The sequence below is a fragment of the Dipodomys merriami genome, unplaced genomic scaffold (genome assembly GCF_024711535.1).
Source record: "Dipodomys merriami isolate MVZ:Mamm:240054 unplaced genomic scaffold, mDipMer1.0.p SCAF_69, whole genome shotgun sequence".
Taxonomy (NCBI): domain Eukaryota; kingdom Metazoa; phylum Chordata; class Mammalia; order Rodentia; family Heteromyidae; genus Dipodomys; species Dipodomys merriami.
In genome coordinates, this window is record NW_027206279.1 from 642,339 (window position 1) to 665,617 (window position 23,279).

Sequence of the window (23,279 nt, forward strand, 5' to 3'; positions counted from 1 at the left end):
CGAGCCCCGGCCCGCACCGGCCCCGCCAGCCCCGCCCCGGCGCGCGAGCCCCGCGCCGCCAGCCCCGGCCCCGCCCCGCGAGCCCCGCCCCGCCCTGTGAGCCCCGCCTCGGCCCGCCAGCCCCGCCCCGCCCCGCCAGCCCCGCCCCGCCCCGCCAGCCCCGCCCCGGCCCGCCCCGCCAGCCCCGGCCCGCCCCACCAGCCCCGCCAGCCCCGCCCCGCCAGCCCCGCCCCGGCCCGCCCCGCCAGCCCCACCCCGGCCCCGCGAGCCCCGCCCCGCGAGCCCCGGCCCGCCCCGCCAGCCCCGCCCCCGCCAGCCCCACCCCGGCCCCGCCAGCCCCGCCCCGCCAGCCCCGCCCAGCCCCGTGAGCCCAGCCCCGCCCGCCAGCCCCGCCTCCGCCTCTCGGCCGCGCCGGGCGGGGCCGCGGCCAACGCGCCGCCGCCGGAGCCGCCGCCGCCGCCGCGGGAGCCGCCGCGGTGCTGCGGAGCGGGGCCGGAGCGGGGGCCGGGAGGGGTCGCGGCATCCTTGCACTCCTCCCGCCATGCGCCAGGGAAGCCCGGGGGGCCGGGCCCCCCTCGAGCCCGACCCCGGGCCCCCGGCGCCCCCCAATCCCTTCGTGCACGAGCTGCGGCTCTCCCGCCTCCAGAGGGTGAAGGTGCGGGGCTCGCGGGCGGGCGGCGGGGGCCGGGGCTGGCGGGCGGGCGGGCGCGGGGACGAGGCCGCGGGATGGAGCCGGCGCGGCCGCGCTGCGGGACTCGGAAGGCGGCTGTGGGCCGCAGCCCGCACGCGGCCCCGGCCGGGCCCCGGGCGCGGGCCTGCAGTGGGGGCCGGGCGGCCAGGTGCGCGGCGAGGCCGGCGAGGCCGGGGAGGCCCGAGCCCCGAGCCCGCCGCTCCGCGTACGGCCCCCGCCCCGGCTCCCGGCAACCCGTCCCGGTGGGGCCACTAGGGTGCGGGGCTACTCGCGGCCCGAGCTCCCGCCGCACCCCAGGCTGCCTCGACCTCCCCGGCGGGGCCGCCGCGGGCTGGCATCCCGTGACCTCTCTGACCTCGGGCGCTGGAGCTCCGGGCGGGGCCGCCCCTCACGCGCGCCCGCCCCGCAGTTCTGCCTCCTGGGGCTGCTGCTCGCCCCGCTCCGCGTGCTCCTGGCCTTCGTCGTCCTCTTCCTCCTCTGGCCCTTCGCGTGGCTGCAGGTCGCGGGGCTGACGGAGGAGCAGCTGCGGGAGCCGATCACCGGGTGGAGGAAGTGAGTGGGGTCCCCGGACCCCCGGCGGGCGCGGGGTCCCGGGCAGGCATCCCATCCCACCCCCCACCCCGCCACGGCTCGGTGCGGCGCCTGGCGGGGAACCCCCCCACCCCCGCTCGGTGCGCCCTCCCCGGCCCGCACCGCCCTCCCCGGCCTTGCCCTCCCCGGCCTTGCCCTCCCCGGCCCTGCCCTCCCCGGCCCTGTCCTCCCCGGCCCCGGCGCCCTCCCCGGCCTGCGCCGCCCTCCCCGGCCTTGCCCTCCCCGGCCCCCGCCGCCCTCCCCGGCCCGCGCCGCCCTCCCCGGCCTTGCCCTCCCCGGCCCCGGCGCCCTCCCCGGCCCGCGCCGCCCTCCCCGGCCTTGCCCTCCCCGGCCCGCGCCGACCGCGCCCTCGCCCGCAGGACCCTGTGCCACAACGGGGTGCTGGGCCTGAGCCGCCTGCTCTTCTTCCTGCTGGGCTTCCTCCGCATCCGCGTGCGCGGCCGGCGCGCCTCCCGCCTGCAGGCCCCGGTGCTGGTGGCCGCCCCGCACTCCACCTTCTTCGACCCCATCGTCCTTCTGCCCTGCGACCTGCCCAAGGTGGTGTCGCGGGCCGAGAACCTGTCGGTGCCGGTCATCGGAGGTGAGAGCTCCCGCAGCACCGGAGCGGATGGCGGCCCGGCGGGCCGGGGCGGGCTCAATCCGTGAGGAAGGGAAGGCTGCCGGACTGCTCTCACCCACCCGAACCTTTCCCCACCAGCCCTTCTGCGGTTCAACCAAGCCATCCTGGTGTCGCGGCACGACCCGGCCTCCCGCCGCCGCGTGGTGGAGGAGGTCCGCAGGCGAGCCACCTCGGGAGGGAAGTGGCCTCAGGTGGGTAAGGCCTTGGGCCTCCCCTGGAGCCGAGCGCCTCCCCTGCCCCCTCCCCCTGCGCACAGCAGGGCTCCCCTACCCCCTCCCCCTGCACACAGCGGGGCTCCCCTGCCCCCTCCCCCTGCGCACAGCGGGGCTCCCCTGCCCCCTCCCCCTGCACACAGCTGGGCTCCCCTGCCCCCTCCCCCTGCGTACAGCGGGGATCCCCCTGCCCTCTCCCCCTGCGCACAGCGAGGCTCCCCCTGCCTCCTCCCCCTGCATACAGCGGGGCTCCCCCTGCCCCCTCCCCCTGCACACAGCGGGGCTCCCCCTGCCCCCTCCCCCTGCACACAGCGGGGGCTCCCCTGCCCCCTCCCCCTGCACACAGAGGGGCTCCCCCTGCCCCCTCCCCTTGCGCACAGCTGGGCTCCCCTGCCCCCTCCCCCTGCGCACAGCGGGGCTCCCCTGCCCCCTCCCCCTGCGCACAGCGGGGTTCCCCTGCTCCCTTCACCCTTCACTGGGGTTTTCTTCCCAGGTTCTGTTCTTTCCTGAAGGCACGTGTTCCAACAAGAAGGCTTTGCTTAAGTTCAAACCAGGTACTGGAAAGGCTGATGGGAGGGAAGGCTATGGGAAGGGAGCCTGGGCTCAGGGAGGAATAACGGAAACGTGGAAGGATAATAGGGTCCCAGGGAGAAAGAGGGACAGAGAACCCCTGCCTCGTGCAGGCAATTGAGGAGTCAGAAAACTACAAATGGGAGTTGGGGACTGGTGGCTCATACCTGCAATCCTAGCTACTGAGGAAGCTGCCACCTTAGGATCGCAGTTCAGACCCAGCCCAAGCAGGAAAGTCCAATTAATCACGGAAAAAGCTGGAAGTGGTGCTGTGGCTCAAGTAGGAGACCACTAACCTTGAGTAAAAGGGGCTCAGGGACAACACCCAGGCCCTGAGTTCAAGCCCCAGGACCAGCAGAAAAAGAAAAAGGAAAAAAACTTACAAATGAGTGGCATACAGCCAGAGTCCTGTTGTGAACTGCCCCCTCTCTCCTGCTGTGCACTCACCACTGTCTGGGGTGGGGTGGGGTAGGGGCCTTCATCGCAGGGGTGCCTGTGCAGCCTGTCCTCATCCGTTACCCCAACAGTGTGGTAAGTCTTAGTCCAAGAAAGGGAGGAGTATGTGCCCACACCAGTGGGAATAAGTGGGAGCCTTTGGGCCTCCCTGGGGGGGGGGGTAGATGGGTAATGACCTGTCCCTGTGAGGGGGAGGGGTAGATGGTAATGACCTGTCCCTGTGAGGGGGAGGGGTAGATGGTAATGACCTGTCCCTGTGAGGGGGGGATAGATGGTAATGAACTGTCCCTGTGAGGGGGGGTAGATGGGTAATGGCCTGTCCCTGTGAGGGGGGGGGGTAGATGGTAATGACCTGTCCCTGTGAGGGGGATAGATGGTAATGACCTGTCCCTGTGAGGGGGGGTAGATGGGTAATGACCTGTCCCTGTGAGGGGGGGTAGATGGGTAATGACCTGTCCCTGTGAGGGGGGTAGATGGAAATGTCCTGTCCCTGTGAGGGGGGGATAGATGGTAATGACCTGTCCCTGTGAGGGGGGGGTAGATGGGTAATGGCCTGTCCCTGTGAGGGGGGGGTAGATGGTAATGACCTGTCCCTGTGAGGGGGGGTAGATGGGTAATGACCTGTCCCTGTGAGGGGGGGTAGATGGTAATGACCTGTCCCTGTGAGGGGGGGTAGATGGTAATGACCTGTCCCTGTGAGGGGGAGGGTGGATAGTAATGACCTGTCCCTGTGAGGGGGGGTAGATGGTAATGTCCTGTCCCTGTGAGGGGGGGTAGATGGTAATGACCTGTCCCTGTGAGGGGGGGTAAATGGTAATGACCTGTCCCTGTGAGGGGGGGTAGATGGAAATGTCCTGTCCCTGTGAGGGGGGGTAGATGGGTAATGCCCTGTCCCTGTGAGGGGGGGTAGATGGGTAATGCCCTGTCCCTGTGAGGGAGGGGGTGTAGGGGGCGGGGGGGGTGTAGATGGATAATGAACTGTGCCCCCCACCCCTCCCTCTGCTTTTCCCCTAGGACACCACCAGCTGGGCATGGAGAGGCCCCGGAGTGTGAGTTCTGGGTCCTGAGTGAGGTTGGGCAGCGAGGTCCATCAGAGAACTCCTCGCCCAAATTCTGATATGCAGAAGGGATACATGGTCTTTCTCAGGGCAGGATGGAGCAGCCTCTGGTGGAGAAGCCCATTTCCCAATGATCTAGCACAGCCTGGCTCTCCACCCGCCGTTCCTACTGCAGCCATGGCTTCTCCATGCTCCCTGTGTGGCGTACCCTCGGCTGCCCCTTTGGGAAAGCCACCAGCCTTGGCAAGCCTTGACTCTTTGCCCTCCCTCTGCTGTACCCCTGCTACATTCCCCTCTTTCCACACTTCTGGTCTTTCTCATAGTCTCCCAAGTGTGTGTGCACTCAACATGGCCAGGAATGTCTCTAGGGTCCACGTTTGAATCATGGGCAGAACTTCTACTGTCTCTTAGAACAGGAAGAGCCCATGCTTAGAGATGGGTGCACATGACAGTCTGTCCCCCGCTTAGTGGCTGGTGAACATGGTGGTCTGTCTCCTCTTAGACTCAAAGTCCTCTGGCTCACAGCAGCCCAGCCCTGCAGCTTCGTGGATGTGGAGGTATGGCCATGGTTGTGGGATGGGAGAAGGGCGTCACAGGTCCCCAGAGCTTCGGGGAATGCGGGGGTGGGCACTCATCTTCCAGGTTCTATTTCAGTTCCTCCCCGTGTACCAGCCCAGCCCCGAGGAGAGCAGAGACCCCACCCTGTATGCCAACAATGTCCAGAGGGTCATGGCACAGTGAGTGCACCACAGAGCATTTCCTGGAGCAGACAAAAGGCCAGAGAGCAAAGATAAGGCAGGAGAAGGAGGGGGTGGGGGAGGGAACCACTGAAAAGGAGGAAAGAAAGGTATAGGTGCCTGAGCTGTCCTAGGCAGAGGCCTGAGCCTCTGATGCATACTCAGAAGCGTCTTCTGCTCCCTTCCCCTGTCTCCATTCTTTGTCTTCTAGAGCTCTGGGCATTCCAGCCACTGAATGTGAGTTTGTAGGGAGCTTGCCTGTGGTTGTGGTAGGTCGGCTGAAGGTAGCATTGGAGCCACAGCTCTGGGAACTGGGCAAGGTGCTTCGGAAGGCTGGGTAAGTGGCTTCAGAGATGAGGGCATCACAAATTGAGAAAATAAGTGGAGGGAGGGTGTGAAGTAGAAGAAGGAAATTCTTATTACTTTATTGTTGTTTTAGCGGTGATATACAGCAGGGTTAAAAAAAGTGGGGGGGGGGGCAGCCATACTAAAGCTACCAGCACAACTATGTTTGTTACAGCATTATTTACCATAGCTAAAATATGGAACCAACCCAGATGCCCCTCAGTAGAGGAATGGATCAAGAAAATGTGGTATATATACACAATGGAATTCTATGCCTCCATCAGAAAGAATGACATTGCCGCATTTGTTATGAAATGGAAAGACTTGAAAAAACTATATTAAGTGAAGTAAGCCAGGCCCAAGGAAACATAGGTCCCATGGTTTCCCTTATTTGCAATTACTAGTATATGTCTGAGACAAGCAGAAAAGGTCAGTTAAGTTGATGTTAGGTGAAATGAACCCCAAGATAAGGATTCAAATGTTCTTTTCTTTCTTGCGATTGTTTCTAACACATTTATAAGATGATTTCTTTGTTGCTTTCTATGTCCCTCCCCCATGATATAACCCCTGTTTTCACTGTATTTGATGTTGGTATACTTTGTGGAGGAGAAGGGAAAAAAAATTGTTTAAATAGGGATACAGGTGGACCCATTGCAACAATGAGATGTACAAGACGTTATGTAGAAAAATGAATTTTATAACTTTGGCCTGGGGGGGGGCGGGGCTGGGAAGGTAGCTCAGTGGTAAAGTGCTTGCCTTGCATGCCTGAGGCCCTGGGTTTGATTCCTTAGCACCGCATAAGCAAAAAGAAAAAAGCCGGAAGTGGCGCTGTGGCTCAAGTGGTAGAGCGCTAGCCTTGAGCTGAAGAGCTGAGGGACAGTGCCCAGGCCCAGAGTTCAGGCCCCATGACCGGACCCAAACAAAAAAATAAAAAAACAAAAAACAAAAAAACTCTGGCCTGGGATGGGGGTGTGGGGGGGAGATGGGAAGGGGAAACGAGGAGGCAACAATGCTTGATAAGAAATGTACTCATTATTTTGCCCATGTAATTGTAGTCCCTCTGTACGGTATTTTCACAATAAAAAAAAAGGGGGGGCAGAGTATGGTAGTACATACCTGTAGTCTCAACATAGGAAGATTGCAAATTCAAAGCTAGCCTGTGGCCTGTGCTGTGTACTAAGACTCTGTCCTTCAAGAGACACAGAGAAATGGTGGGGGGGGGGGGGGGGAAGGAGAGAGGGAGAGGGAAAAAGAAGGAAGAGAGAGGAGGTTGTTGTTTTTTAAGGTAAGAGTAAAAGAGAGGACATTCACCCGGCATCGATGTTTTTTAAGGTAAGAGTAAAAGAGAGGACATTCACCCGGCATCGATGGCTCACGCCTGTAATCCTAGCTACTCAGGAGGCTGAGATCTGAGGATCATGGTTCAAAGCCAGCCAGGGCAGGAAAGTCCGTGAGACTCTTATCTCCAATTAACTACCAGAAAACTGGAAGTGGCGCTGTGGCTCAAGTGGTAGAGTATTAGTCTTGAGCTGAAGAGCTGAGGGACAGTGCCCAGGCCCAGAGTTCAAGCCCCATGACAGAGAAAGGAAGGAAGGAAGGGAAAGAAAGAAAGAAAGGAGGACATTCACTAGTTGGTGAATAATCCGATACTTGGAGGTACTGGCAAGAGGGAGGACTGCAGTTCAAGTCCAAACTACAAAGTTAGCCAAGACCTACCTCAAAAGCCAGATACAAATAAAGGACTGTGGCTCAAATGGTAGAGTGCCTGCTAGCATGCACAGTCCCCATACCAAAACAAAAAGAGCAGGAAAATGAAGGGTGTGCCGTGTAGGGAAGAAGAGTGCAAAGGGAGGGGGGGTGCTCAGCATTCTCCCAGAGATGCAGCCGTTGAGAGGCTAGGGAGGGGCCTGGTGCTCATCCAGCCTTGGTGAATCTCTGGGTTCTATCCCCAGCACCACCACTGGAAAAACTAAACTAGGCAGCTAAACCTATGCCCTGTTTATCCTGGTGTGGTGCCAGGGCCCTGTTGTGTGGGGCATCTGGAGGACACTGAGCTCTGAGCCTTCAACCCCTGCCTTGCAGGCTGTCCCCTGGCTGTGTGGATGCGGGAGCAGAGCCAGGCAGGAGCCGGATGATCAGCCAGGGGGAGTTCGCCAGGCAGCTGCAGCTCTCGGACCCCCAGACGGTGGCTGGTGCCTTCAGCTACTTCCAGCAGGTAAAGAGCAGAGCGGAGCTCAGAGCCAGGACGCACTCCAGGCTAGCCTGCCTCTGAGTTCCCTGGCATCCTGTTGGCCACCCAGATGAGTGTGTGCTAGACAGCTTCTCCACATATCCCGAGCACTCCCGAGCACTGTGATCACAGAGGAGGAAAAGGGAAGGGCCCATCGGTGAGCCCCATCAGTTTCTGATGCCACTTTAGGGACTGGCAAAGCTGAGAACTTGGAGAGGTGTAGGACACAGAGTGAGTCTCAGGAGTCAGGTGGGCGAGGTGGGGGAGCGGTGTGGAAGAATCACTTCTGCACCGGTTAGACCTGGAGAATGGGAGACCCACAAGTATTTGGAATACTTGGGCAGATTTCTTTTTTGCATATTCTGTAGCTTCTCTAAGCGATTTCCTCAGCTGACTCAAGAATCTTGGCAAACTGTATTTCCTGTGATGTAACTGTATTTCCCAGGTTAAGTATAATTCTTGTTATTTTTTGTTTTTTCTTTCTTTTGGAAGGAGGGTTCTCATGATGCCCAGGCTAGTGTACAGTCCGAGGCTCAGGGTCTTCCTATCTCAGCTTACTGAGGTGCTGAGACTACAGGCGTAGACTACACAACCAACTAGAAGATGACTGTTAAAGTTTGTAACAGCCAACATTAGTTACAGGGCGTTTCCTCCTCCACTCTCCTAGGGCCAGGGATCAAGCCCAGGACCTCGAACATGTTAAGTGTTGCACCACTGAGCTATTCCCTAGTATCCCTAAAGGCACTTTTCTCAAGATGCATTGTGGCTGTCAACATCCTCTCAAGGATGCTAGAGAGATAAGAGTGCATCCTGATGCACTCACACCAGTAATCCCAGGAGAGATCTGATGCTTGTGTATGGGTGCCTATGTGTGCATGTACACACACACACACACACACACATCTACACCTGTAATCCCAACACTTGAAGGAATGTCAAGTTAGAGGCCAGACTGGGCTGCATAAAACCTGCTCCAGAGCAGCAGTGTGGAGTCCTTGGGCAGCTGGTACAACAGGAATCCCACTGGAATTTGAATTTTCTGTAAGAAATTAGGCCATTGCCCCCCCACCTCCTTGGATTTTACTGGGCCAGTTGTCCTACAGAGGCTGTCGTGAGTGTCCAGCTTAGGGACCAGAAATGCCCTTCTCTGGTATGTCAGAAACCTGATGGTAACTTCAGAATTCCCCAGGACTGGGTTCTGAGCAAGGGTCACAAGGTCATGTCTGGTGAGAGGAGCCACCGAGAGAGACCGCAAGGGAAGAGGAGGTTTTGAGGCTCCCTGGTAACTGGTTTTCCTTTGACCCTGCAGGATGCCAAGGGTTTGGTGGACTTCCGAAATGTGGCTTTGGCACTAGCAGCTCTGGACGGTGGCAGGAGCCTGGAGGAGCTGACTCGTCTGGCCTTTGAGGTACCTGGGGTCAGTGGACGTCTGTGGGGTGTCATTCCCCGTGGCTGTAGTCAGCAGCGCCTCGTGTCCTGCCAGTGCCACACAGCCTTGGGTTGCGCCCCGCATCGCTGTGTGGGGGCGGAGGTGGGAACCAGGGGGTGGAAGCTAGGAAGCTTCCAGTTCTCCTGCAGAGAAGGTCCCAGAGGTCCGAGCGTGCCAGTGGAAGAGTCGGAGCCTGTGGAGGCCCGTGCACCTGACTGGCATCCCGGTCTTGCCCAAGCTGTTTGCTGAGGAGCAGGCAGAGGGATCCGGTCGCCTGCTGTGTAAAGATGGCTTCAGCACCATCCTGCACCTGCTGTTGGGCTCACCCCACCCTGCTGCTGCGATGCTGCACACTGAGCTCTGCCGGCGAGGACCCGGCCGAGGCCTCTCCCTCTGTGAGTCGCTGCTCAGCCATGGGAATTAGAAAGTACCAGGTTAGGAGGGAGCAAGGGTGAGGCCTGTGCCAGGGTACAGAGTCTCTATGAGGTAAATTTGGAAAGGAGGTAGGACACAAACCTGGACTTGAGAAAGCAGACAGCTGAGAGAAGCCAGGCTCTGTCTGAAAGGGCAATCATCCTTTTCTTCATTCTTGGGCCCTTTTACCTCTTTTCTCACTCTTTATCCAGATGAGTTCCAGAAGTTTTCCCTTCACGACCCTCTCTATGGGAAGCTCTTCAGTACCTACCTGCGCCCCCCCCACAAGCCTCACAGCATCTCCCAGATACCAAACACCTCGACCCTGGGCAGCCCCACGGCGCTGGCCAACGGGACTCTGCAAGCATCCAAGCCCAAGGGCGACTGATCGCCTGGGCCTCCCCCATGCATCCCTGCCTTCCCTTCCCTCCCCCCCACGCGCCTGGGCCTCCCCCCACGCGCCCGTGCCTCCTCCCCGCCCCACTCTCGCGTGCGCGCCTGGGCCTCTCGCGCCTCCTCCCTCAGCTCAGATCCAGCCCTGCACTCAGGACAGCGCTGGGGACCGCCCTACGCCTCAGTCCCATCTCTGCTCTGGTTTGCTTTTTGTTATCAATGTTTATTTTAAGTTGGTTTTAATTTTTGTAAGAAACTATTTTATATATATAAATATATATATATATATATCTATTTAAAAAATGGGTTCAGTGACATTGATATTAGTTTGGAAGGAAAGGAATGGACAGCTGTGGGGTGCTCAGTGGAGATCTGAGAAAGTTCCAGAGGCCCAGTGTCAGGCAACTGCAGGGTAAGTTCTCTGCTCTGGGATGGAAAGCCTGCTTTCCTGTATAGACATTGCAGAAGCCTCTCTCCTCCCAGTACAGCTTCCCCATGAACCTTCAGCCCATCCCTTGTGCTGTTCCCAGTAAAGATTGAAAAACAGCTTACTGCCGTTCCATATTTAAGTCCTACTGAGAGCTGCCTCCATCGCCAGTAGTGGGAGCAGAGAGCTGTGTCAGTACAAGAGCTGTCTCCTGTAGGGCTGAGCAGCCATGGAGAGAGTTCCCCTAACACACTGTGAGGCGAGGGCACAGCACTCCTCCCTGCCTAACCTCTTCAGCAAAGAAATGGCCCCTCAAGGGGCTACGTCTGGACACACATCAAGAGCTGATTTGCTTGAGGAAATTAGATGTCTGCGTAGAGATGTGACAGGTCAAAAAGCACCTTCCCCTTTCTGGAGTCATCGGGAACTCCTCAGCAGTACGTCCTCATGTGGCAAAGAAGGGATAAAAAAAAAAAAAAAAAAAGACCTTTGGGCAGAGCATGAAAGCTAGTTGCCAGCCCAGAGGATGCTGCAGGAACCAGGACCGGGCCTGAGGACGACAGCTTCTTCATCCATAGAATCTGTAACTACCCTGTCTGCTTTCATAGGATCCTGCCCAGTGCAGCAAACACTCAAAAGGACACAGCGAGAACAATCCAAAAGAAAAATCCTTTATGATCTTCTTTCACACAGCTCCTTCTAAAAGTCCTTCCCCCTTCCAACTACAGGAACCAGTCACAACCAACCTAGCCAGTCTGACCTCCCACCAGGCTCCCTAGCACAGCCGTGCAGCCTGGGACCCACAGGGCTTCTCAGGTGGTAAACAGCAGCGGTGAAATCCCTAGGGCAGCCGCCCTTGGGGACTGGCAGGTGGAGTAAGGTGGTTCTGTTTACACCTGGCTACGGCGCCTTTTCTTCCTTCTGCCAGTGGAGTGACTGTCGCCCCGCCTTTTCCGAGGTGGTGAAGGCTGTGCAGGGGGTTTCTCCCCATGGGCTCCAAGTTGAATTCCTGGCTGGGGTCTCCTCACGGCCGAGGCTGACCCTCCGGCCAGGCCTTGCTTCTCAGACATCATGGCAGGGCGTGGGAGCTGGCCCAGGCCCCTAGCCTCGGCGGAGAGCTGGGATGTTGTCTGGATGCCATGACCTCCAGAGGCTGGTTGAGTACCGAGGGGACGCCCCCGTGGAGACAGGCTGAGTTTCGAGGCCAAGAGGTAAGCAAAGTTGGAGAGTTGCTCATCCTCTCCCTCCTCTTCCTCCTCTCCCTCCTCCCTTCCCTTGGCCCCATCCAGTGAGTCACGTGTTTCACTAATACAGATCCCTCTCAGAGCTAAGGCCTCCCCACCTTCCCACCTCGGGGAAGTGCTCCCAGGACTAGGGAGTGGTGGGGAGCTGAGAGTCCTGGGAACATAGGGCTCTAGACTGTCCTGTAAAAGAACAAGGTCATCACACTTGGACAGGCAGCTCTCTTCCCTCCTCTCTTCTTGGAAGTCATAAGAATCAAAATCCTTGCTGCCCCTTAATTGGAGGCCACAGTAATCTGAGACATCTAGAGTGCTGACATGCTCCACGGTTTCCAGCAGAGGAGAGAAGGGGTTGCCTCTGCTCTCCGAGTCCTGGTTGGGCATCTGAGGGAGGAAGGCATCCGGGGTTCCCACAATAAACAGACTGTCATGGTATGCAGACAGCAGGGCATCTTTGGAAGGCTCCAGAGAGGAGACATCAGTGCTCTCCAGCAGCGGGGAGCAACTGTCAGCCCACAGGTCACTGGGGTCCTGGAGAGTCTCAAGGCTCTGGTCCCTATCTTCTTTGGGCATCAAATCCAGGCGGCTGTCCACCAGCGGTTCTGGCGAGCTGCAGCCATTACTCTTTTCTACGGCAGCTGTAGCATCTGCACCCCGCCTGGGAGCCACAGCACACCCTGCCTCCCCGGGTGCTGTGGTTTCTCCGTGAGCCAGAGGGAAGCTGCCTGTGGACTCTCGTACTGGGTGCTCAACTATACACGCCCCATCTTGGAAGCTCCCTAGGACCTCTTCCATTTGGAAGCCTACCACATCTACCTCACTGCTCAGCCAAAGTCCTGGGCTGAGAGCCCTTTCCTGGTCCCTGGCTACTCCAGGGGAAGGCTTCTGGTCATAATCCTTCCACATGGCTCCTGAAGAGCCTTCCCGAGATACTGCTAAAGCCGCTGTCCCTTGAGGAGGTTCACAAGGTGCCTCCATCTGCTGTCCTGTCTGCAGGCCCAGCACATGCTTTTCTAACCCCTGTCCTTGCACAGCAGTGGGTGCTATGAGCCCGAGATCCACACTGGGGACTCTTGCAGGACAGGGCCCCTCCTGCCAGCAAACAGGCAACGCCTCTGAAGTCCTGCCAGCCCTCAGGCAGGGCCCAAGGGACTTGCCCTCTCCCTGGTGGCCATCCTGAGGCGGAGATAGTTGGCTTACAACCTCGCAGGACCCTCTTCCCTCCACACCCGAGGTGGGCCGCGCCCCCTGTGAAGCTGCGAGTCCTGGCTGTGGCTTCCAGCCACAAGGGGGTGGGGTGTTCTCACCCCCACGCACTCCCCTGGGTCCACTTCGGGCTCGCTCCTGCCTACCAGGCTTTTCTCTTGCCTGCTTGCCTGAAGAAGCAACCTTTCCGGAGCGAACGGTGCCCGCAGCTGCCCGTGGCCCTGATGAGGGCCGAGGCCACCCACCCCCATCTTCATCCTCATCAGAAACAGAAGGACTCGAGTCCGACAGAGCTCCACTGCAACTTGGAGGTGCCTGTGCATCTTCCTCTTCCAAAGCAGAGAGGCGCTTCTGGACCAGCTGGAAGAGAACAGAGGACACCAGCTCTCCATGTGTTTGTGAGAAGGGGCTGAGTGGGTGGTAGGAGATGGCATATGGGCAGGGCAGGGCAGAAAAGAAAGTGGTCTAAGTGATACTATCACAGAGAGAGATGGCAGCTCTTCCTGTTTTGTTCTGTTCCCAGTGGGCAGTTTGAATGCAGGGCCCTTGTGCTGGCTAGGCTGCCATCGTACTGCTGAGCACGCCTCCAGTCTGTTTTAAAGGTATTGCACAGTTATTGCTCCTCAAGCTGCAGACTGATGGCCACAGCCTGCCTACTTGCAGGCAGGTCCCATTCGTGCTGGGATGGCAGGCAAGAGCCACTGAGTCCATTCTTTTCCACGGAGATAGTCTTGTGGACTTTTCCTCTGGCTGACCCAACACCATCGTCTTCTGCATCTCAGCCTCCTGCATGGCTCAAGACGTCAGGCACGCTCCACTGTGCTGGGGGGGTCTCACAAACCTTTTCAAGTCTCATCCTTCCATGTAGCTACAAGCCGGGGTGCTCACCTGTCTCCCTGTCTTTTTGTGACTTGAGCCATTGAGTTTATACCGAATCATCTTCAGGAAAGAACTGAAGGAGTTACTGGAACTGTTCCTCTAGAGCCACACCATATAAACCAGACAGGGCTGGACAAAACCATGCAAGCTGCTTTTCTGCTGCTTACCTGGGCAATTGTGAGCCCTTCCTCTTGCTCCAGCTCCTCAGTTAAGGCCAAAGGATCCCTCTGTTGTTCTGGGGACAGCAGGTCTGCCAGAAATTGAGGGTGGATAACAGCCTCCACCTGGGGACAGAAGGGAGAGTGGTGTACCTCTTCACAGATGACCTCTGAGTAAAGGTCTCCAGAGATGGCCCCGGATGCACACCCTATCCCCACCCTGGAGTTCATCCACCATGACTACTACCAGCTACTAAGTGTGCACCAACCCATTTCTCAGTTCCAGAATGGACCCTACTGCTGCCCACAGAGCACAACTCCCAAGGACAGCAAGAGAGCAGCTATGCGGGCCCAGCCCACCTTGGAGACAAAGACCTCCTGAGAACACAGTTCATCCATGTAGCTGAGGAGGCTCGCATCAGGGTATATTCCTTCATCCTGCTGTCCTTCCGCTTTGTGTCTTCCACCCGACTCCCCATTGTCAGAGTGGCTTCCCACCAGCCCTTCCATGATGTCCATGTACTCTTTTACAGCTTCCGGTGGGATCTCCTTGGGTGCCTCGGGAGCTGGAGGCCTCTGGGGTCTGCGCTGCCGCCGGCGGGGAGCCCGAGTCTTAGAGGCAGCCTTCTTTGGGATGTACACTGAGGGCAGAGAACAGAGGCCTTTGCTTCGACCTCCTATCTCTGCTCATAGGGGCAGCAATCTGGTTACGGAGAAACAGGTCCTGCTACATCAAACTGTCATTAGGAAGGGGCTGGGAAGGTGGCTCAGCAGTAGAGTGCTTGCCTTGCATGCATGAGGCCCTGGGTTCGATTCCTCAGCACCACATAAGCAGAAAAAGCCAGAAGTGGCACTGTGGCTCAAGTGGTAGAGCGCTAGCCTTGAGCTGAAGAGCTGAGGGACGGCGCCAAGGCCCAGAGCTCAGGCCCCACAACTGACAAAAAAACCTGTCATAAGGAAGTGCCATCATGGATGTAAAGCTGAAGGGTGTCACAAGGTCACACGCCATCTCCACACACTGCACTTCTAAGAAACCCCACCTTCATAGGCAGGCGAGACAGGAGGGCCTCCTAACACAGACGACTTTGCTTACCTGTCCTAGACCAGTATCTAGTTTGGGACAGAGGGACATGGACAATCAAGGCACTGTAGAATGACTCCTGGAGCAGGTGGCAGGGGCAGGCAAGGCCTCCCTGGTTTCTAGCCGGGCTGTGCTCGCCTCACATCCAGCTTGCTCTTTGCTCTGTGGGAACTGGGCACCCTTACCTGGCTGCGGACACACCTCAGGGGCGAGGGGCCCTGGAGCATCCACTTTCAGAGGAGCTGAAGGAGGCTGGCCCTGAGAGCCATTTGTCTGCGCCTTCTGCATCTGCAGCTCCTCCTCAGCCTCAAACTCCATGAACCTGCAAAGGGCAGACGGCACAGACTGCTGAAGAGGAGACCCCTGCCAGCAGCCCAGCATGGCCAGGAAGGGCAGAGGCCTGGCTAAGTCAGCCAGGGGAGAGCCACCCACAGGTACCTCCACCAATCTGGGAAGCTCTGTGAGGCCACCATATTGCCCCTCAGTGGCCATGCAGGAGACGCACTGAGAAGTGAGGAGAATTTTTATGTTCTCCACAGCTGTCTCAGGCTCATGGAGTGTACACAGCAATACGGACTACAGGTGATCTAATTCAGACCTGTGTGAAGGCCGGGGCGGAGGCTTCTCATAAAAGCTTTGCCTGCCCCAGTCTACAAATGAAGAGGATGACACCTGTAGACTGGCCCAGAGCTGCAACCAAGGCAGCTTCCAGCAATGAGAGGAGAGTGCCAAGATCTGAGCTGTCTGGATAGACCAGGCCTTGGAGGGTAAACCTAGGGGGTGATGAGTTCAGAAGATTTGGAGAGAAAATGGGGGCTAAGCTTGGAGAGCATTCCTGGTCCTTAGTTCAGGAGCTGTCTGCAGATTCCCCAGCTGGCCTCTAACGCCTGTGCTGGAGTGCCTCAGCCTCCTCAGTTGGCAGTGCACTGACTAGAGGTTCACTCTATTCTTCAGCCAAAGATAGTCCTGGAGAAATGAGGTTGAAGAGCCAGGAAGCCACTCTGCCAGGCCTCCCCGACATGGGAGAGGAGGATTGCTTTTACCGCTATTGCTGAAGGAGAGGCTGCTCCCCAACGTTCTGTGCCAATAAACACTTGCTACCTGGTCAGTAAAAAATGAATCTGCCTGGTAAGACAACATCCATATAGCTAGGCTGCTTGAGCTTACAAAGTGCACACCCTGGGGCTAGGAAGGTGGCTCAGTGATAGAGCGCTTGCCTTGCATGCATGAGGCCCTGGGTTCAATTCCTCAGCACCACGTAAGAAAAAAGCCAGAAGTGGCGCTGTGGCTCAAGTGGGAGAGTGCTGGCCTTGAGCTGAAGAGCTGAGGGACAGCGTCCAGGCCCAGAGTTCAGGCCCCACAACTGGAACCCCCCCCCAAAAAAGTGCACACCCTAAGACCCTCCACAGGAAGGCCTCCACATAGGTCCAAGATCTGAAGGCAAGGACCACTCCCAAGAAGGGGATGGATGGGACAGAGTGACAGCAGAGACAATGTTGGGGAGAAGCAGCAAGAATGGCGGAGACCCCAGCCCATGCCCAGACTCTTGGTTCCACCCCCGCCCAGGGGACAGGGCCCATCAGACTCACTTCTCTGCCATCTCATAAAAGGTCATCCGGTCGAAGTTGCTGGTCCGCTCCCACTCTTGCATGGCCCTTGGCAGGCCTTCCTCCAGGGTCATTGTGGGCTTCAGCCGGGCCAGCGAACGCAGCACTGGGCTAAAACCCCCATTAGGTCAGTCATGTTTCAGAAGTGTGTCCCCCATGCCCATCCTGAATCCTACCTCCATGCACACCTGGCCCCTCGGATCTAGCTATGGCTCTGTGCTGGCCCGCAGCCTCCCAATCCCTGCCACTTACCATACTTGCCTCCTTCCCACTGAGAACCACTGAAACCAGCCAGGGCCACAACCCCTAATTCTCAGTGTGATCTTTAGCATACATCGGGGAAAAAACCACTACCAAGCAGATGTCATCCTGCTCAGACCCTTGTATTTTCCAGTCGTTTGCTAGCCCAAACCAACCTCCATTTAAAGATGGGCAGTAATTTTATTCCTTGGGTTTTCAGATACAATATTTGACCCTCACTTCCAAAAGGTTCCAGGCCCCTTTCTCATCCAGAGTACAAAGAGCCTGGTCTACAAGACCACACCCGTCAGCTGGGGCAGCTTACCAGCATGAATGGCAAAGCCCCTGGAGCCCAGGATTAGCCTCTCACCAGCTTCCTGGCAGACTGCTGCAGAGGGGCTGGGCTGCACTTGGTAGAGATCGCGCTGGTGCCCCAGTATGAGAAGGGTTGGGTGGGACCAAAACTGAATGGGCCCCCTGCTAACCATGAGAAGCCATACTGGCTGGAGAGTTAGAAATTCAGCTGGCTGGGGCTAGGAAGGTGGCTCAGTGGTAGAGTGCTTGCCTTGTTCAATTCCTCAGCACCACATAAGCAAAAAGAAAAAAGCCGGAAGTGGCACTGTGGCTCAAGTGGTAGAGCGCTAGCTTTGAACTGAAGAGCTGAGGGACAGCGCCCAGGCCCAGAGTTCAGGCCCCAGGACCGGACCCAAAAAAAGAAATTCAGCTGGCTAAGCTGGGCGCCAATGGCTCACGCCTGTCATCCTAGCTACTTAGGGAGCTGAGATCTGAGGATTGTAGTTCAAAGCCAGCCCAGGAAGGAAAGTCCATGAGACTTATCTCTAGTTAGCCACTAGAAAACTGGAAGTGGCACTGTGGCTCAACTGGTAGAGTGCTAGCCTTGAGCTAAAGAGCTCAGGGACAGTGCCCAGGCCCAGAGTTCAAGCCCAGGACCAACAAAAGAAAAAAAGAAATTCAGCTGGCCAGCCTCGGGGAGAACGCAGGGCCGCACTGGGAAAGCAAACTCAGAGACAGGCTTCATCTAGGGTGTTAGGGAAGCCTCTAGGTCTGGGTGGTTTGAGGGGAGATCCTTGTAGGAGTTGGGCCAGTAGAAGAGGGAGATGTAAGTTTTTCAAAGTCCAGTAGAGTATCACTACAGAGGAGTTTATATGAAACAGAGAAGGTGCGGAGCAGCTGAAAGAGACACCAGTCTGGCTGGGAGACAGAGAGAATTTCCTAGATGATGAACGACTGCTCTATCAAGACAACAAATGGCGCATGATCCCAGGCTCCTTGACTAAAGGACATTCAAGCAAGGTCATTTTGGACTTTAAGATTGCCTTTTATACAGCAATGAGATGGTTACTATATAATGATGCATTCTTTATGCCAGGCACTTTTAGTATTCTCAGCAACCTCAGGGATAGGTATAATCATCCCCTTTTTAGGTAATGGGGGACAAAAGGATAAATGTCCTGAGCAGGACTGCAAAGCCCTCTGCCTGCTGGGCCCCGTCCTCTGCTGCCCACAGGAGTGAGTCAGGGCCCAGCTACCCCGGCTGGCCACTCAGCACTGTGTCCAAGGGCAGCCAGTGAAGTGCGTGGTGGGGGGCAATGACACTGGGGCCAGAGACCTCGGCTCCAGCAACTACTCAGGACAGGCAACTCTGAGTGTCAGTCTTTCCATCTGTGAATGAGTGGTACTGTACTAGCCAGAGCTCAGTCGCAAGGCTGGGGTGACAAGCACCTTTAAAGTTTGCTGTGGGCTGTCCTCCAGTATTCCCAGATAACCAGACCCCAGGTCTACCCTTCGTGTCTGAAGGCTTACATGAGAAAGCAGGAGAGCGCCTCAGCATCCGGACTCTGGGGCAGGCGCTGCCGCGCCAGGGCTTTGTAGCGCTGCCAGCGCCGGAAGTTCTCATACACTCCCTTGGACGCGTGGGCAAGTTCCCCCAGCACAGGCCCTCCTTCCCCGCTAGTGCCCGGCAGCCCTGGCCACGCCTTCTCCAGGGGCACTATGGGAGCCAGGTGGGCTACTGGTGGAGGACCCTGAGGAGGGGAGACCGAAGAGCCCTCCTGGCCCCCTCCAGCAGCCTGTGTGGACAGAGCTGCCTTCCCATTAGAGACCACCGCCTTAAGCGGAGGAGAAAGAGGAGGAAGAGGAGGAGAAGCTGCACAGGGGGTCCTGGATGCAATCCAGTCTAGGGCCGTGGGAGTGAGGATGAAATTCTGAGTTTGACAGAGCTCAGCTGTCCCTCCTTCCGTCTTGACCTTGACGATGACCTTGCCAGTCCCACTTCCATCCCCTGTCACCAGCAGCGGGTTGGGGAAAGCTGAGAACACCAGTGGGTTGCCTGAAGACACAGGGGGCTGTGGAGACGGCTCCCAGGGTGGCTGGTCGGCTGAGCCAGGAGCAGGAGGGGAACGGGGAATAGCAGAGGAAGGAGACTGGGCAGCAGCAGGCTTCAGGGCCCCGTCCGTGCCCACCGGTGGAGATGCTGTTGAGACAGAGAGAAGGGGAACCAAGTAAGCAAAGTCAGGCCACTCAGTCCTACCGGTTCTTAAGGGAGCAGAGCAGCAACGAAGGATAGGATACAGACCCGGAACCTGTGTAGCTTGCAAATGTTCCCATGTGATTATGATGTCCCTTACTTCCAGGTGAGAATTAATACTCTGGAGAATTTGTCCATGTTTCTTCTACAAAGTGATAGATCCAGCCACTCACCACCTCTAAAAGTTTCTGTAATAACTTGTCAGCTCTGCAGGTTGCTTACTAAGATGCAGAACTGAACTAACACCTGCTATACAGGGAAAATAGCCCACTGCAGATTCTAAGCAGCAAGGGAACAAGTCCAGGAAAAGTCCTATCCCATCTCAAGGCACCTACAGGGACCTTAAGGAGGAAGACATTTCAAAAACACTGCTAAATGCTTGTAATCCCAGCTATGAGAGAGGCAGAGATGGGGCAGACCTGGTTCTAACCAGCCCAGGCACCCCACCCCATCTGTAAATGGTGCTTCATCTTTGCGATTCCAGCTATGCGGCAAGAGGATGTTGGTCCAGTCAGCCAGAGCAAAACGTTTAAGACCCTATCTGAAGAGTAACTTAAGCAAATAAGGTGCTAGTAGTGGCTCACACCTGTAATCTTGGCTACTCAGGAAGCTGAGATCTTCCTGAATATTTTAGTTCAAAGCCAGACCAGGCAGTAAAGTTTGTGAGACTCTTGTTTCCAATTAGCCAGCAAAAAGTTGAACATGGAGAACACCAGCCCTGAATTCAAGCACCAGCACTGGACACAAAAAGGAAGGAAAGAAGGAAGAAAGAAAGGAAGGAAGGAAGCAAGCAAGCAGACAGGCAAGCAGGCAGAGGGAAGAAAGGAAAGGAGTAAGGGAGGGAAAGAGACAGACATGGTGGGGGCAGGAGTAATGGCACAGTGCCTGCCTAGCAAGCACAAAGCCTTGAGTTAAAAAAAAAAACCAGTATCTCACACACACACACACACACACACACACACACACACACACACACACACACACACACACACATTATTGGTCCAGCCTCTCCTCTCCCTTTTCCCGTTGCTCCATATGTTCTCCTCTCTTCCCTTGTCTGCACTTTGGGAGAGGAGGGATGCCCCGGGGAGCTCACAGCCCAGATCCATCCACTAGCATGGACACTGCTGGCCTCCAGATGATCTGTGACAATTCCCAGGACACAGTACCCAGGATGTCTGGTTCATAGAAACTGTTACACACAGCCAGGAAGGATTAGAGAAGGACCAGGAAACGGCGAAGGAGGCTGGTAGGAAGAGGGCAGTATTCAGGGCTTTAGTTTAGTAACTGCTGTCCATGAAGGCTAGCTGCAGTCCTTCTGAAATTTTGGTCTCATTAGGAACACATCTTTGAGCTGGTGCTAAGAATCAGGTAGAGTGCAGGCAAGGAGACCAGCACATCAATGCAAACATGGCTCATCAGGAGCCGCATCTCCCCAAACCAAACATGCAAACTTCATGGCACTCTCCTCCCACCTCACAAAGAACATTCCACTGATAAGCCAACAACACTCAGCCTCCATTTTCTGATCATGGAGAAGCCATAGGAGACAGACAAACAGATTCAACCCACCTCACTATAAGAGTTGGGAGTGATGCCAAATACTGAATGCAATGGAACAGGCCTGAGTTCGGCGAAAGGGAAGGAAGCCCTGGTTGGCATCCCAGCTGGAGCAACCTACCACTTCTGGCTCTGGCCAAGGAGGAGTGCTCCAAGCTAGACACAGCAACTTACACCGATAAGGCTGAGAGCAGAGGCGTGCTGACTGAGGCCAGCCTGGGTAAAAAAGTAGGAAGGGCCCGTGTCAGCCAATGAAAACCTGGGTGTGGCGGTTCACACTGGGGACCCCAGCTGCAAGAGAAACAGGAATAGGACCAATTGTAGATCCACGCACAAAAACACTGACAAAACCAAAGGGCTGCAGGAGGGGCCAGGGGACAGAGCACCTGCCTAGGAAGCCCAGAGTCCCAAGTTCAAAAATCCAGTACCAAAAGAAAGGAAGACTTCCCCAAAGGGCTGGGGTGCATCTCAGTGCTCAGGCATTTGCCTAGCCAGGCCCTGAGTGCAATCCTGGGAATCACACAAAAAAAATGAAGACTAGAGCTCAAGAGCCCAGGACCCAGTTCTGTTTTCACTGATAAAAATCCAAGACCAACCTTCTCCTGGAACTTCTGCACACTAGCACCACACACACCTCTGCCCCTGCCACACAGATCAAGTTGCTTACTGATTGCCATTCTTCTGTACTCAGTGTGCTTCCTCCAGGCCCCTCAGCCTTTAGGAGGCCCTCCTGCTTCCCTAGCCCCAATCTTAATGGTAAAAATCTCCTCCAAGGCTAGGAAGGTGGCTTAGTGGTAGAGTGCCTGCTTAGCATGCATGAAGCCCTAGGACCAGTTCCTCAGTACCACATACACAGAAAAAGCTGGAAGTGGGGCTGAGGCTCAAGTGGTAGAGTGCTAGCCTTGAGAAAAAGACACTCAGGGACAGTGCCCAGGCCCTGAGTTCAAGCCCCAGGTACTGCTTTAAAAAACAACCAAAAAAAAAACAACAAACCAAACTCCTCCCCCAACCTTCCCAAGTGTGATGTCTTTGGTGGGACCTAGTGTCTCACATCCCTCTAAGCCCAAAGATCTTGTTCCCAAAGTAACAAATATGAATCCCCCATGTCCTGAACAGGTGGCAGGACCTCTCTACCACCAGCAGACTTACCTCCCTCCGAAGCCATCCTTTCATGTATGAGTACTGTGTCTGTCTAGTAAGCTTTCTGCAGTGGAAACCCAGGTATCCAAGGAAAGGAGGGTAAAGATTGGATCAAAACAGAACCAGAACCTAGCACCCAAGCATTCTTCAGTGGGGGAGGGGAGATGGAACTGTACTGGAAGGGTGGTGAGATGGTCCACAAAGATGACAACCATCAGGATGGCCCTCCAGATTACAGCCTGGCCAACACAACAGACACAGCGTTTGTCCTTGGGTTTGTGATAGGGCATCACTATGCAGCCGAGAGGCTGGCTTGGAACTCAGGATCCTCCTGCCTCAGACTCCCAAGTGCTTTGATTGCAGACAGGCATGTCCCACTACACTTGCAAAGGCTTCCTCGGAGTCCAAGCCTTAGTCTAAAGTTTCACATTTCTATTCCCTATACTTCGCTTCTTCACCAACATGTCTAACTTTGTGCTGTTCAGTGCCATCTAGTCCTGTCACTGACTCCCTACTAATAATAGGTTGGCAGTAGATCCTGGGACTAATTTGACTATGGCTATGTATTCTGAGCTAAATTCAGAGCATGGGGGCTGTACATTTGGAGGATCAAGAAAATTACTAAATGTTCGGGCTGCAGATGTGGCTCAGCCTGTGGCTCAAGTATAAAACCTCGAGTTGATTCCCTGTATTTCAAAACACAAGTCCCTAAGTGTTCAAAGCTGAAGTTTTCTTAGATAATACATTACTTCCTCAGAAAGCTGCTCTGCAAGACTGGCTGTACTTGCTCTTAATTCCAGCCTTCAGGAGGCTGAGGCAGGAGGACTGTGGATGGGAGGCAGCCTAGGCTGTATATAGACACTGTCCAAAAAAAAGAGCCGGTGCTGGTGGCTCAGGCCTGTCATCCAAGCTACTCAGGAGGCTGAGATCTGAGGATCGCGCCTGTCATCCAAGTCACTCAGGCTGAGATCTGAGGATCACGGTTCAAAGCCAGCCCGGACAGGAAGCCGCGAGTGGTGCTGTGGCTCAAGTGGCGAAGCGCTGGCCTTGCGCTGAAGAGCTCAGGGACAGCACCGAGGCCCTGAGTTCAAGCCCACGACTGACAAAAAGAAAAAGAAGGAAAAAAAGCCGGGCAAGCCAGCCCCGGCTGTTACCTCGGTTCCTCAGGAGGCGGAGACCAGGTTTGGAGGAGGCCTTGGAGGCAGCACCGCCCCTGCGCCAACGAAGGCCCAGAGACCAAAGGCCCCGAGGGCGGCTGCGGCTCCAGTGCGGTGCCTGCGCCAGGCAGCGCCGTGCCCAGGGGAAGGCCCGGGCCTGGCGCGCGCAGACGTGCGGAGGGAATGGATCGCGCGGCCGCTGGTGTTGCACTGCCACAAGCTCGCGCCCTCCGCCCTGCGGAGGCCTCCTCCCATCCCTGGGCAGCCCTGGTCTCACCTCAGTAGGCCTC

The 23,279-nt window shown here is 56.7% G+C and overlaps 2 protein-coding genes across 11 annotated transcripts; one reads left to right on the forward strand and one right to left on the reverse strand.

The window, feature by feature from the left end:
* The first annotated feature begins 437 nt into the window (after positions 1-437).
* Positions 438-15,853, forward strand: Lpcat4 (lysophosphatidylcholine acyltransferase 4). 10 transcript variants are annotated; one of them, XR_011368571.1, is made up of 15 exons: positions 438-655; positions 1,101-1,243; positions 1,642-1,862; positions 1,980-2,092; positions 2,607-2,667; positions 3,156-3,214; positions 4,154-4,188; positions 4,700-4,754; positions 4,852-4,934; positions 5,146-5,271; positions 7,362-7,494; positions 8,819-8,917; positions 9,177-9,333; positions 9,565-14,079; positions 14,190-15,853. XR_011368571.1 is itself a non-coding variant. In XM_070005696.1 (14 exons), the coding sequence occupies exons 1-14, from the start codon at positions 542-544 to the stop codon at positions 9,738-9,740; spliced, it is 1,575 nt and encodes a 524-aa protein (XP_069861797.1). In that variant the 5' UTR covers positions 438-541; the 3' UTR covers positions 9,741-15,853. The 10 variants fall into 10 exon arrangements, 1 of the variants encoding a protein (XP_069861797.1); XR_011368575.1 differs by having other exon boundaries at positions 9,565-13,221; positions 13,937-15,853; XR_011368569.1 differs by having other exon boundaries at positions 9,565-13,017; positions 13,143-15,853.
* On the reverse strand, positions 10,830-21,857 carry Nutm1 (NUT midline carcinoma family member 1). Its single transcript, XM_070005697.1, has 7 exons — positions 21,842-21,857; positions 18,409-19,078; positions 16,327-16,455; positions 14,923-15,059; positions 14,017-14,297; positions 13,666-13,782; positions 10,830-12,979 (listed from the first exon to the last, which is right to left on the reverse strand). Exons 1-7 carry the CDS (start codon positions 21,855-21,857, stop codon positions 11,063-11,065), a joined length of 3,267 nt encoding a protein of 1,088 aa, XP_069861798.1. The 3' UTR covers positions 10,830-11,062.
* Between the last annotated feature and the right edge of the window lie 1,422 nt (positions 21,858-23,279).

Excerpts from the sequence above, each read along its gene's own strand:
- Lpcat4 (XM_070005696.1), top strand. The coding sequence starts at position 542 with ATGCGCCAGGGAAGCCCGGGGGGCCGGGCCCCCCTCGAGCCCGACCCC. Across the intron at positions 4,935-5,145 it reads GTCCAGAGGGTCATGGCACA|AGCTCTGGGCATTCCAGCCA; the intron begins GTGAGTGCACCA and ends TTTGTCTTCTAG. Across the intron at positions 9,334-9,564 it reads CGGCCGAGGCCTCTCCCTCT|ATGAGTTCCAGAAGTTTTCC; the intron begins GTGAGTCGCTGC and ends CTCTTTATCCAG.
- Nutm1 (XM_070005697.1), bottom strand. Across the intron at positions 15,060-16,326 it reads TTTTATGAGATGGCAGAGAA|GTTCATGGAGTTTGAGGCTG; the intron begins GTGAGTCTGATG and ends TGCCCTTTGCAG. Across the intron at positions 12,980-13,665 it reads AAGGGCTCACAATTGCCCAG|CTGGTCCAGAAGCGCCTCTC; the intron begins GTAAGCAGCAGA and ends GTTCTCTTCCAG.